General features: G+C 44.0%; 1 protein-coding gene across 2 annotated transcripts in view; it reads right to left on the reverse strand.

Annotated features, from left to right (window-relative positions):
- Positions 1-2172: 2172 nt before the first annotated feature.
- Positions 2173-14263, reverse strand: part of LOC120997994 (receptor-transporting protein 3-like) — a 34839-nt gene continuing 22748 nt past the window's right edge. The window contains exons 2-4 of one of the 2 annotated variants that reach the window (XM_040428397.1): positions 5755-6160; positions 5420-5724; positions 2173-3390 (exon numbers count right to left, since the gene is read on the reverse strand). In XM_040428397.1, coding sequence (XP_040284331.1) covers positions 5488-5724; positions 5755-6160 — 643 coding nt within the window. In that variant the 3' untranslated portion in view covers positions 2173-3390; positions 5420-5487. Of the gene's footprint in view, positions 3391-5419; positions 5725-5750; positions 6161-14263 lie in introns of both variants that reach the window. The other variant, XM_040428396.1, reaches the window with a different exon arrangement.

A 14263-nucleotide genomic window follows, 5' to 3' on the forward strand; every position in this document is an offset into this window, starting at 1 on the left:
ATATGTACCCCAAAATAGTACTAATAAAACTGTGACCTCACCCATCGTTTCCAAAAGGGGGGCACTTTTTGGGAGTTTCTACTATAGACAAAAAACTGACTGAAAAAAGCCTAAACGGGTGAAAATGCTCCAAACCCAGACACTGTAGCGCGTCTATAACCGGATGAGCAATTCCTCCGCATGCGGTCCGCAGACAACGGCGGACCGCATGCACCACAATGACATCTTACTCAAAATGATACATTGTGCAGATAAAAGAAATATATATACATACACAAATCACTGCAAAAAATTTATCAAAATGATACACAACTGACAATACTAGCTAATTCCTCAGGCCGAGTTTAAAAGCTGAGAACTTTGCCAATATCTTCCAGTCAGGAACATATCGGAGCCCCTCATGTACCACGTCACGGTGTCTCAGCACGCATGGGGGTCCTACCACTCAACTGCCCGTAGTGTGTGAACAGGGTCTGAACAGTGCTAGAAACCAACTCACGGCCAGACTCTCACATGCCTCCATAGTGGTATCACCAATGCACTGTGAGGTAGGATAAAGCTGGGAGCCGCACCCACAACAGACCATGTGACACAGAAGCCGCACCCACAACAGACCATGTGACACAGAAGCTACCAGGTGCAAAAGAATGTTACCAGCAAAATAAAGTGACACATCACATACACATAAAGACAAAAAAAACAATGAAAAAAGTGGTCTAAACGGGTGAAAATGCTCCAAACCCAGACACTGTAGCGTGTCTATAACCGGGGGAGCAATTCCTCCGCATGCGGTCCGCAGACAACGGCAATCCCCAGCAAAAAATGTTTACAAAGGAGGATGCCGGGGGCGGACTGCATGCACCACAAGAACATCTTACACAAAATGATTATGATGTTCTGCAGCAGCTTAGGTGTGTATTAGGATGTTCCGCAGCAGCTGAGGTGTGCATTAGGAGGTTCTACAGTAGCTGAGGTGTGTATTAGGAGGTTTTTCAGCAGCTGATGTATGTATTATGATGTTCTGCAGCAGATGAGGTGTATATTATGATGTTCTGCAGCACATGAGGTGTGTATTATGATGTTCTGCAGCAGATTAGGTGTGTATTAGGATGTTCTGCAGCAGATGAGGTGTGTATTAGGATGTTCCGCAGCAGCTGAGGTGTGTATTAGGAGGGTCTGCAGTAGCTGAGGTGTGTATTAGGAGGTTCTTTAGCAGCTGAGGTGTGTATTAGGAGGTTTTGCAGTAGCTGAGATATGTATTATGATGTTCTGCAGCAGATGAGGTGTGTATTATGATGTTCCGCAGCAGATGAGGTGTGTATTATGATGTTCTACAGCAGATGAGGTGTGTATTAGGATGTTCCGCAGCAGCTGAGGTGTGTATTAGGAGGTTCTGCAGTAGCTGAGGTGTGTATTATGATGTTCCGCAGCAGATGAGGTGTGCATTAGGAGGTTCTGCAGTAGCTGAGATATGTATTATGATGTTCCGCAGCAGATGAGGTGTGTATTATGATGTTCTACAGCAGATGAGGTGTGTATTATGATGTTCTTCAGCAGATGAGGTGTGTATTAGGATGTTCCGCAGCAGCTGAGGTGTGTATTAGGAGGTTCTGCAGTAGCTGAGGTGTGTATTAGGAGGTCCTTCAGCAGCTGAGGTGTGTATTAGGAGGTTCTGCAGTAGCTGAGGTGTGTATTAGAATGTTCCGCAACAGCTGAGGTGTGTATTAGGAGGTTCTGCAGTAGCTGAGGTGTGTATTATGATGTTCTGCAGCAGATGAGGTGTGTATTATGATATTCTGCAGCAGATGAGGTGTGTATTAGGAGGTTCTGCAGTAGCTGAGGTGTGTATTAGGAGGTTCTTCAGCAGCTGAGGTGTGTATTAGGAGGTTCTGCAGTAGCTGAGGTGTGTATTAGGATGTTCCGCAGCAGCTGAGGTGTGTATTAGGAGGTTCTGCAGTAGCTGAGGTGTGTATTAGGAGGTTCTTCAGCAGCTGAGGTGTGTATTAGGAGGTTCTGCAGTAGCTGAGGTATGTATTATGATGTTCTGCAGCAGATGAGGTGTGTATTATGATGTTCTGCAGCAGATGAGATGTGTATTATGATATTCTGCAGCAGATGAGGTGTGTATTAGGAGGTTCTGCAGCAGCTGAGGTGTGTATTAGGAGGTTCTGCAGCAGCTGAGGTGTGTATTAGGAGGTTGTGCAGTAGCTGAGTTGTGTATTAAGATGTTCTGCAGCAGATGAGGTGTGTATTAAGATGTTCTGCAGCAGCTGAGATGTGTATTATGAGGTTCTGCGGCGGCTGAGGTGTGTTATGTTTTCATGTTGTCCCCACCTTGTATATTGGAGTATCTCATAAGGGTAATGTAAAAGTTGTGGGTGCATAAGGTGGGGTACTACCTTGTAAATAAGGGGTTTGAAAAGCATATGATGATGACACATTTAGTAATTTGTAAAATAAAATTAAAAAAAACAATACTCAAATAGGAAGCAAGAATGTAACAGTTCCAGCCGCGCCCTAACAACACCCACCTAGCTCCCCCCACTCAGCCAGTCACACACACTCCCCTATCACTGCCCCTGTTGCTGCTTAGACACACACATGGACAGAACATCACAGGAAATTAGAAAGAGCTGCATTGGCGCGGTCATGTGACCATGGCCCAGAGCGCAAGAGAGGAGCAATAAAGGTAAAAGAAATACATTACAATACTACAGATACCTTCATAAATGATTATTTTAAAGGATGTTGATGTAAACCAGAAAAATCATTTTAATATTATATGCAAGTTACTGCCTTTGCCTTTCTCGGTCTATGCAATTCTCCTTCTTGTACCTCTTATCACTTTGTCCTTAAAACAGATACAGTACCTTTCTTCCTGTATATTTATCCATGTATACCTTGCACAGTATATACAAATGAATGGCATAGTGTAGGTTTCAATCCAGTGTTTAGATTTTTTACATTTAAAAGTAACATAAAAAAATGTTTTGTACATTTTTGGCAGGCTTATGCCGTACATTTATAAATTCTTTTGGGTGAAAAAAAAAAAACACCAAATATCTAAAGTACCTAAAATACCATATATGTAAGGGACTAACGACAATCTATTGTTTTATAGTCTATCTACAGGTTGTTATAAAAAACTGAATGGTTCTGACCACTGGGAGGCCAATGATCCAGAGGACAGGGGAACCCAAAGTGAGTGCTCTCAATAAGCAGTTTCCATCTAGAGAGTGACTGTGCATGCTCAGCCACTTTTCCGTCAAGACCCCCACTCTATACTGAGGCAAGTGAATCTCAAAAAGTAGAGATCATGAAGATCTGTGTTCAACTAATTTAATCTTTAACCAATGATACAAATTTTGTATTTTCTTTTTCTGTCCTTAAGGCCTCCTGCACACGAACGTATTTTTTTGCGGTCCGCAAAAACGGGTTCCGTTTTTCCGTGATCCGTGACCGTTTTTTCATCCGTGGGTCTTCCTTGATTTTTGGAGGATCCACGGACATGAAAAAAAAGTCGTTTTGGTGTCCGCCTGGCCGCCAAGTCAATGGGGACGGATCCGTTTGACGTTGACACAATATGGTGCCATTTCAAACGGATCCGTCCCCATTGACTTTCAATGTAAAGTCTGGAGTCCCTTTTATACCATCGGATCGGAGTTTTCTCCAATCCGATGGTATATTTTAACTTGAAGCGTCCCCATCACCATGGGAACGCCTCTATGTTAGAATATACTGTCGGATATGAGTTAGATCGTGAAACCTCATTTCCGACAGTATATTCTAACACAGAGGCGTTCCCATGGTGATGGGGACGCTTCTAGTTAGAATATACTACAAACTGTGTACATGACTGCCCCCTGCTGCCTAGCAGCATCCGATCTCTTACAGGGGGCTGTGATCAGCACAATTAACCCTTCAGGTGCCGCACCTGAAGGGGTTAATTGTGCTATCATATCCCCCTGTAAGAGATCAGGGCTGCCAGGCAGCAGGGGGCAGACCCCCCCCCCCCCTCCCCAGTTTGAATATCATTGGTGGCCAGTGCGGCCCCCCCCCTTCCTCCCTCTATTGTAATAATTCCTTGGTGGCACAGTGTGCGCCCCCCCCCCTTTATTGTAATAATTCGTTGGTGGCACAGTGTGCGCCCCCCCCCCTTTCCTCCCTCTATTGTAATCGTTGGTGGCACAGTGTGCGCCCCCCATTGGCCCCCCCTCCCTCTATAGCATTAACAACATTGGTGGCCAGTGTGCGGCCTCCCATCTACCCCCCCGATCATTGGTGGCAGCGGGTTACTAGCAATAGTACAATAGTAAAAGATTCATACTTACCTGGGAGCTGCGATGTCTGCTTCCGGCCGGGAGCTCCTCCTACTGGTAAGTGACAGTTCATTTAGCAATGACACTTACCAGTAGGTGGAGCTCCCGGCCGGATACGAACATCGCAGCAGCCGGTAAGTATGAATCTTCTACTATTGTACTATTGCTAAGTAACCATGGCAACCAGGACTGTAGTAGCGTCCTGGTTGCCATGGTTACCGATCGGAGCCCCAGCGATTAAACTGGGACTCCGATCGGAACTCCGCTGCCACCAATGATGGGGGGGGGGGGAGATGGGAGGCCGCACACTGGCCACCAATGTTGTTAATGCTATAGAGGGAGGGGGGGCCGATGGGGGGCGCACACTGTGCCACCAACGAATAATTACAATAGAGGAAGGGGGGCGGCGCACACTGTGCCACCAACTAATTATTACAATAGAGGGAGGGGGGGGCCGCACTGGCCACCAATGATATTCAAACTGGGGAGGGGGGGAGGGTCTGCCCCCTGCTGCCTGGCAGCCCTGATCTCTTACAGGGGGCCGTGATCAGCACAATAAACCCCTTCAGGTGCCGCACCTGAAGGGGTTAATTGTGCTGATCACGGCCCCCTGTAAGAGATCGGGTGCTGCCAGGCAGCAGGGGGCAGTCTTGTACACAGTTTGTAGTGTATTCTAACTAGAAGCGTCCCCATCACCATGGGAATGCTTCTGTGTTAGAATATACTGTCGGTTCTGAGTTTTCACAAAGTGAAAACTCAGCTTTGAAAAAGCTTTTATACAGACGGATCTTCTGATCCGTCTGTATAAAAACTAACCTACGGCCACAGATCACGGACACGGATGCCAATCTTGTGTACATCCGTGTTCTTTCACGGACCCATTGACTTGAATGGGTCCGTGAACCGTTGGCCGTGAAAAAAATAGGACAGGTCTTATTTTTTTCACGGCCAGGAAACACGGATCACGGATGCGGCTGCAAAACGGTGCATTTTCCGATTTTTCCACGGACCCATTGAAAGTCAATGGGTCCGCGAAAAAAAAACCGGAGAACGGCACAACGGCCACGGGTGCACACAACGGTCGTGTGCAGGAGGCCTAACAGAGACTTTTATGGACAAATGTAATCTCTTTTAATGAATTGGACAAATATAATATAACGGTTATGCTTTATCTTTTGAGATACCATAATGCCAAAGCCACAATTCCTGTAATAAGTAAGGCCCCCAGAGAAAAGTTAGATTCTTCTCCTCTACTTGATGGTGAGTGAGCTGCAGATCTTCCTGTATTATAATTAGGGCTATATCTAATATCTGATTCATAGCCTGAGTAGGCTGCTGTTGATTGAAAATCCGAGCTATAGCTTGGGTAGGTTGCTATAGATGGAGAAGCATATGATGATGTTGGACGATGTTGAGCTTTTGGCTCTGTCTTTGGCTTTGAAGTAGGATTCATTTGGACAGAGGAACCTCTAACCTCTGATTGTGTTTTGGTTGCCACAATCTGCCATCTACAGACTCCCAACTTGCAAGCCTCACAGTGCTCCTTATCGTGAGGACCTTCCATTTCCCTACCATATACTTCAGGCTTTAAATCTTGTTTGGCCTTCTTCCCTCCATAGAATACCAGCACAATGCGATTCACCAGGTTTTTGGTGATTCTCTTGATATTCTCATGACTAATCTCTGGTTGTTCCATTTTAGGAGACGTGCATCTTTTACATTCCTGCTTGAAGATCCTCATCTTTACAGTGCCTTGTTGTAGGTGTCTATTCAGACTTATGAAAAATAAAACATGAATTTCTGCGGAGTTCCACCAACGTTTACATCTAGAACATCGGAACCTAAATAAAACATACAAAATATTAATCCTAAATTATCTATTTAAATGAGAATAAACGCTCAAGTAGATTATACATAGTATCTTTACAGCATCACTAACATGATTGGCAACTCGATTTTTCTTCTTCTTGAAAACAAATTCAAATATCATGGACATCCAACATTTTTTACAAACAAATAAAAAACACAAGTAAAAGGGGTTTTCCAGGACCAGGCAATATATATTGATGGTCTATCTTCGGGATTGGCCATCAATATCTGATCAGTGGGAGTTCAGCTCTTGGCACCACTGGCCAATAACAAAATGCTACCCCTTCATACAATACCAAGCACAGTGTTGTACATTGTATAGTGTCTATCCTTGGTATTGCAGTTCAATCCTATTCACATTCGTGTGCTGTCCATTTATTTTTGCAGTCCCATTGTAATAAATGAGTCCAAGTGTGATCCGCAAAAACGCTGCTAAAAATCGGCACTCTTGGGCAGTTACATGAGGCGGAGAGATTGAAACCAAAATCTGCACCAAATTCACCACCAAATCTCCATGTGTTACAGATTTGTCACGCAGACAGAGCAGATTTGCTGTAGAATTCACGCTCTGCATTGCAATGGATAGAATACACAATGGAAATCCACAGCAAACAGACCTGCTGCACATTTAAAACCCATACTGCAGGACAATTTACACGGTGGAATTTTTTCGCAGAGTGTGAGGAGTTTTTTTAAACTGGTACTTTCAAACGATTCCGATTTTCCACTTCTCTTTCTTCCCCTCCCAGAACACACAGGTTTTGGGGCACCTGCCTAGTGGTGGTTCAGGGTGGAGTTTGAGGGGGCAGGGCAGGGTTCCCAAATGGTGGAACTAGGCAATACAATACTGCAGAACTGCAGGTGTTGGTACTTGCACTGATGAGGCTGATTTCAGGGGTAACAAATCAATTATTTTACTGGCAACTTCAGCATTTCACAAGTACACATATCGGTGGTGATAGATACAGTTCTTATCTCATATGTTGCATAGGCAGCTCTCCCAACGCTGTGTATAATAGGTATAAACAGCATAAAGGTCTCCCCTAAGCCAAGAGGTACAATTTCTCACTCTCACTTAAGCCGAATGCACACGGCCGTGTTTCACAGCTGTGAACGGTCTGTGGTAACACGGCCTGGATTCCTGCTGAGAGCAGGAGCGCACGGCGTCATTGGTTGCTATGACGCCGTGCGCTTCATGCCGCCGCTGCACTACAGTAATACACTCGTATAGATCATACGAGTATTACTGTAGTGCAGTGGCGGCATGAAGCGCACGGCGTCATAGCAACCAATGACGCCGTGCGCTCCTGCTCTCAGCAGGAATCCAGGCCGTGTTACCACGGACCGCTCACGGCCGTGAAACGCGGCCGTGTGCATTCGGCTTTACTCTATATCTGCATTTTCACAATATCCTCAGCGGGATGCAGTCTCTAAACAGATGGCCAGTCTGTTTCTTATGGTAGGGAAACTCATAGTTAATACGGTTGAAAAAATACATAAGTCCAACAAGTTCAACCAAGGGATAGGAGGGGACGCGAATCCCAAAAGAAATTGAGACTCAGATTTTTACACATTTTCATAAGCATTAATGTTTTTTACTTTTAAGAATTAGTCTAAACCCTTTTTAAAACTTTCCACTGTTCCTGCTGTGACCACGTCCGGAGGAAGTCTATTCCACAGCTTCACAGTTCTTACAGTAAAGAAGAAAGGGGGTCAGTCAGCACATCCCAAAGCGCAGGGGCACGTTGCTTTACAGTAAAGAAGCTTTGACGCTTCCGGAGACTGAACTTGTTCCTCTCCAATCGGAGGCAGTGCTCCCTTGTCTTTTGAGCGCATTTTACATGGAACAGCTTTTCACTGTATTTTTTGTATGGCCCATTTATATATTTGTATAGGTTAATCAGGTCCCCCCCTTAGACGTCTCTTCTCAAGACTAAATAAATTCTATTCTTTTAATCTTTCTTCATAACTAAGACCCTCCATGCCCCTTATCAGTTTAGTCGCTCCCCTCTGTACTTTTTCCAGCTGCAGTGCATCCTTTCTATGGACTGGTGCCCAGAACTGAACTGCATATTCCAGATGAGGCCGCACCAACACTTTGTAAAGTGGTAATATTACATCCCTGCCCCGCGAGTCCATGCCTCGTTTAATGCACGACAATATCCTGGTGGCCTTAGAAGCAGCTGATTGACATTGTATGCTGTAATTTAATCTACCATCTACAAGGACACCCAATCCTTCTCTATAAGTGACTCTCCCAGTGTTACATCACCTAGGACATATGAAGCACAGAGATCATTACTACCAAGATGCATAACTTTACATTCATCCACATTGAACCTCATTTACCAAGTTGATGCCCAATCACTCAGAGTGTCCAAGTCAGCTTGTAGTTTATGGACATCTTCCATAGACTGTACAGTACTACATAGCTTGGTGTCATCTGCAAAAATAGATATGGTGCTATTAATCCCTTCCTCAATATCATTAATAAATAAATTAAACAATATAGGGCCCAACACTGAACCTCGGGGTACACCACTTATAACCCGGGAATATTCTGAATAGGAATCATTGACCACAACTCTCTGGACACGGTCCTTCAGCCAGTTTTTAATCCAATTACAAACTATACTTAACAATTCTATAGACCTTACTTTACCTATTAAGGGTCTAAGAGGGACAATATCAAAAGCCTTTGCAAAATCCAGAAACACTACATCCACAGCCGCCCCTCTGTCCAGGATACTACTCACCTCCTCATAAAAACAAATCAGGTTAGTCTGACAACTTCTGTCCTTGGAAACCCTTGCTGGTTATCACTTATAATATTATTTACAGTCATATACTCCTGTATACAGTTCCTTTAAGAGTCCTTCAAACATTTTTCCCACAACAGAAGTTAAACTAACTGGTGTAAAATTACCTGTGGAGGACCTTGATCTTTTTTGAATATGGGCACCACGTTTGCCTTGCGTCAATCACTTGGCATTGTACCAGTACCTAGAGAATCTTTAACAATTATAAACAGGAGCACAGCAATGACTGAACTGAGCTCAGTGACGTAACTAAAAATTACTGGGCCCCACAGCAAATTTTTGAAAGGCCCCCCTTCTCCAGCAGCTTTTTCGCAGCCTTCACTGTGGCTATTCACACGAGGACCAGCAGCCACTCCATTCGTTTCCTACAGTGTCACTGTATATAATGTAATTGTATAATATTGTTGAGGGGGCCATGACAATAAAATATTAGTCCTCCTCGTGGGTGGGCCCTTTCTGATTTGGGGCCCTAAAGCAGCCACTTTCCCTGCTTCCTCTATAGCCACGCCCCTGGGGAAACTGAAACTTATCAGTTTATCAACCTCAATGTGGGGAAGTATATGTGTTACCGTCTCTAACAAATATTCAGTACTCTGTATGGCTGAAAAATTTCTTTTAATCCTTAGAGGACCCTGCGATTTTCCATTTTGCATTTTCATTTTTTACTCCTCATCTTCCCAGAGCCATAACTTTTTTGAGTTCACATAGCCATATGAGGGCTTGTTTTTTTGCAGGACAATGTAGCGGGAGTATAATAAAAATTCCAAATGAGGGGGAATAGGAAAATATATATATACATATTCCGCCACAGTTTTATGGTTTTTGTTTTTACAGCATTCTCTGTGTGGTAAAACTGACCTGTTACTTTCATTCTCTGGGTCAGTATGATTACGGCGATATCACATTTGTATAGTTTGTCTTACGTTTTAATACTTTTAAAAAAATGATACCATTTTGAAGTGTGTTTTTTAATAAATTTTTTAGGGAGGTAAAGTGCCAAAAAAAAGTCAAATTGACAATTTAGATTTTTTTTTTTTCTGTTGAGATAAATATTGTTATATTTTAATAGTACAGGCGTTTATGGACATGGCAATGCCTATGATCTTTTTTAACTGTTTATTTATTTTAATTTGAAATTTTAGGGAAAGGGGAGTCATTTTTTTTTAATATTCCAATACAGTGATGCCGGCCTGTATTGGAATATACCAGTAATAGGTATCATAGTCTGTTTGAGGCTTTGCGCTGTCATCAACATATAATAGCTTCCCTGATGGCAGCCGTGCAAGGCTGTTACTGGTGCGGGAGCATGCAGCTCCCACGTCTTCACCGCTCAGATCACATGATCACATCTGATCACAGCATCTGAGGGGCCTTATGCCATATCACAGACATTCACCGTGGGCCTCTGCTGTTTGAAAACAGCATAAACTTGGTGGCTATGGCGCTCGCGAGTAGGCGCCATCTTTAAAGTGACGACTTCCGCAGTACATGTACGGCCGAGGTCATTAAGAGGTTAAGCCTAGCATTGCAAGTGAATTATGGATGATACATGGAGGGCACAAAATGTACATACAGACCAAACACAGACCCTTCGTGAACATTGAAACACTGACCATCCTTTCATGTCTTCATGGAAGTGTGAATAAGGCTTAACTCAGAGCAAACTAATATCTTGAAAATGGTGATGAATTTAAACACAAAGGGGGAGATTTATCAACTGCTCTGCATCAGTTTTTTGTAGCAAAAAAGTTTTGGGGGTTTACAGTACAGCTATATGCAAATATTACCTGACTCCCCTTCTCAAAATCCTAAAACTGCACACATACACATTTATTTTCAGTAGTAGCCTGCTGTTTAGTTTGTGCCTCAGACTGATCTGTCCTGGAGACATTGGGGCAGATATACTAAGGCTAGCGTTACAAGTGTCAGTCTTAGTATAAGCTCCGCCAGTGCAGAATGCGGCAAATTTATTAAGAGGCCCAGGTATCTTGATAAATTTGGCACATTTCAATGTAGTCCATGGTCACCTTACTCCCTCCAAAAAAATGGAATACAAATGATTAAAAAGCTATTTGTACCCCAAAATAGCAGCAGTAGAAACTACAGCTCACCCAAAAGAAAAGCAAGACATCACACAGACAGCTCCAACAATGGAAAAAAAAATAAAAAATGTGGGTCTCAGAATAGGGTGACAAAAGTAATTTTGTTCTCTTTTTTAAATAGGTCTTTTATTTTAATTAAGTAGTAAAACATAGAAGAAAATATGACATTTTGCAGGCAGTGTTGTTAAGTGACCCAAATGTAAGGCCCCTGGGCTTGATAGATATCCAGCAGAATTCTATAAAGTGCTTAGGGACCAAATCTCCCCAATATTAGTTTATTATTTCAGTTCCTTGAGGAAGGAAGGGAGGGTGCCAGAAGGAGCCAATTTGGCGCACATAAAAGTACTGTTGAAACTTGCCAAAGATGCACTCCAAAAACAAATAAAGAAAAAATTCTGCTCACCACATTTTGTTTCTAATAACATGTCCATAAAGGAAATGCTGGTTTGGCAAAAGGTCCAAAACTTCTCAAAATAAGGCAAAAAATTCCAGCACCCAAGCTGAACTATTAAAAATTATTATTTATTGAAAAATCCATTAAAAAATATGTAATATCTCAAATGATGTGATGCCAGCACTGATAGGGCCTGCACAGGTCCTAGATTCAATAGAGGCCCAATCATAGCCATGTGGTCATCCTACTCTCAACGCCTAAGACCTCCTTCACACGAGCGAGTTTTCCTGACCCGTTTTAATTGTACGTTTTTCATCCATTATTTCTGCGTTCAGGAAAAAATTAATAAATCGCTGAATGTTCTATATTCTGCATTCTGGTTCCATAGAAGTGAAGAGGCTTGATTGAAAAACGCATTGCATATGGATGCACTCCGGATGCAATGTGTTTTTCACTGATGGTTGTTAGGAGATGTAGGGGATATGATAGAAACCTTTAAATACATAAAGGGAATCAACAAGGTAAAAGAGGAGAGAATATTTAAAAGAAGAAAAACTGCTACAAGAGGACACAGTTTTAAATTAGAGGGGCAAAGGTTTAAAAGTAATATCAGGAAGTATTACTTTACTGAGAGAGTAGTGGATGCATGGAATAGCCTTCCTGCAGAAGTGGTAGCTGCAAATACAGTGGAGGAGTTTAAGCATGCATGGGATAGGCATAAGGCCATCCTTCATATAAGATAGGGCCAGTGGCTATCCATAGTATTCGGTATATTGGGCAGACTAGATGGGCCAAATGGTTCTTATCTGCCGACACATTCTATGTTTCTAGGTTTCTAGTTTGTAACTCAGGCGTGTGAAAAACGCATCCAAAACTGATTGCACCCACGAACAAAAAACTGAAAGACTGAACGCAATCGCTGACTGAACTTGCGTGCAAAACCATCATTTTTTTCCTGAACAGATCCTGTCACAGTCCGTGTTACTCATGTGAAAGAGGCCTTAGACAGGCTTAGTACTTGACAAGATGACTGTTACTGGTAACTTTGTATTTAGCAGCTTTGTATCCCAATCTCAAAGTGACGATTTACACGCCTTGCTTCATATCACAAATTTTTAATCTGCTAAAAAGGAACAGACAAAAGCCTCATGCAGACGTCCGTGGAACACGGTCCGTGAGATACCGGACTGGCATCCTGCTTAATGCAGGAGCGCACGGCGTCATTGGTTGCTACCTGTATGACGCCGTGCGCTTTGTGCCGCCGCTGCTGTACAGTAATACACTGATATAGATCATATGAGTGTATTACTGTACTGCGGTGGCGGCACAAAGCGCGCTGTGTCATAGCAACCAATGACGCCGTGCGCTCCTGCACTAAGCAGAATGCCAGTCCGGTATCTCACGGACCGTGTTCCACGGACGTCTGCATGAGGCTTTTGTCTGTTCCTTTTTAGCAGATTCAAAATTCAGAGCTGAACCCGGACATACCTCCATTTTCACACAGCCAGCCCCCCTGACTTGAGCATCGGAGCAGTAAATGCTCCGATGCTCTACTTTGCCCTGCGCAAAATCGTGCAGGGCAAAGGTATTTTCAAGAGTTCCGGTGACGTACCGGGCTCTCCATGGGGCTGCCAGGAAGCCCGGTGATGTCACCGGCACTGATGGGCGGGCTTTAGCGCTGCCCTAGCCAGTAAAACGGCTAGGGCAGCGCTAAAGCACGCCCATCTGAGCCGGTGAGGTCACCGAACACACTGCCGGGCGGAAGCTTCAGCCCAGCAGTGTGTTATTGTAAACAAAAGAGCCCATGCCCTGCGCGATCTAGTGCAGGGCAAGGGAGAACATCGGAGCATGAGATGCTCCGATGCCAACATCAGGGGTGCTGCCTGGGTGAAAATAAGGGTAACTTAGCATATGTTTTGGAGCACTCCCAGTTATTTTGGGGATCACAGGTAGGGAATAAGGAGATTAAACCATCTATTGCTGATGATATTCTTTTGTTTATGGGGTGCCCAGAGGAAAAAAGTTATGTTTTAGGTTTAATAGGAAATTTCAGTTCTTTCACAGGATTTATTTTAAAGTAAATGTAAATGAGAGCTTCTAGGACTTTCAAAGTGGGCATCTGCGCAGGATCTTAGCATACAGAAAATGGGTATTGGAGTTGTAAAAAAGGAGTTATGGGAGAGGCTCAACTGTGATGAGAGGGTGAAGCGCTTCCCCTGACCTAGCTGGCTGTGTTGTGCCGGAAGCCAGGAGCGAGGGTAAGCCTAGTAGTGGGCATACCCTAAAAGGGAGTGTTTGAGAACAGGGGGGGTGGGTGGGTGTGAACAGAAGCGCCCTGAGGAGCTGGGGGCTGGAGCTTAAAAAGGTAATATGCCCCTCCCACAAATTCAGGCTGACTTTTCAGCCTTCCACTTATGGGAGAGGCTCAACTGTGATGAGAGGGTGAAGCGCTTCCCCTGACCTAGCTGGCTGTGTTGTGCCGGAAGCCAGGAGCGAGGGTAAGCCTAGTAGTGGGCAAAAATAAACGAGGAGAGCAGAGTAGTGACCAAAAGCCTTTAATACCACCCAGAGAGCAAGATTACAAAATGCCTGGGAAATCTCAACATGCGGGTTCGGGGTGTATCTCGTGAAGCAAGAAGAGCGCCACCTACCCATGCATTTAATCACGTGCGCCGGACCCCGTTTTTGATGCTGAGGACGCGGCTCCGGTTCGGAGCGAGTGTCCTGTGATGGCCAGCGGGTTATAACCGAGACCTGAGG

Source organism: Bufo bufo, chromosome 4 (genome assembly GCF_905171765.1).
Source record: "Bufo bufo chromosome 4, aBufBuf1.1, whole genome shotgun sequence".
NCBI classification, from domain to species: domain Eukaryota; kingdom Metazoa; phylum Chordata; class Amphibia; order Anura; family Bufonidae; genus Bufo; species Bufo bufo.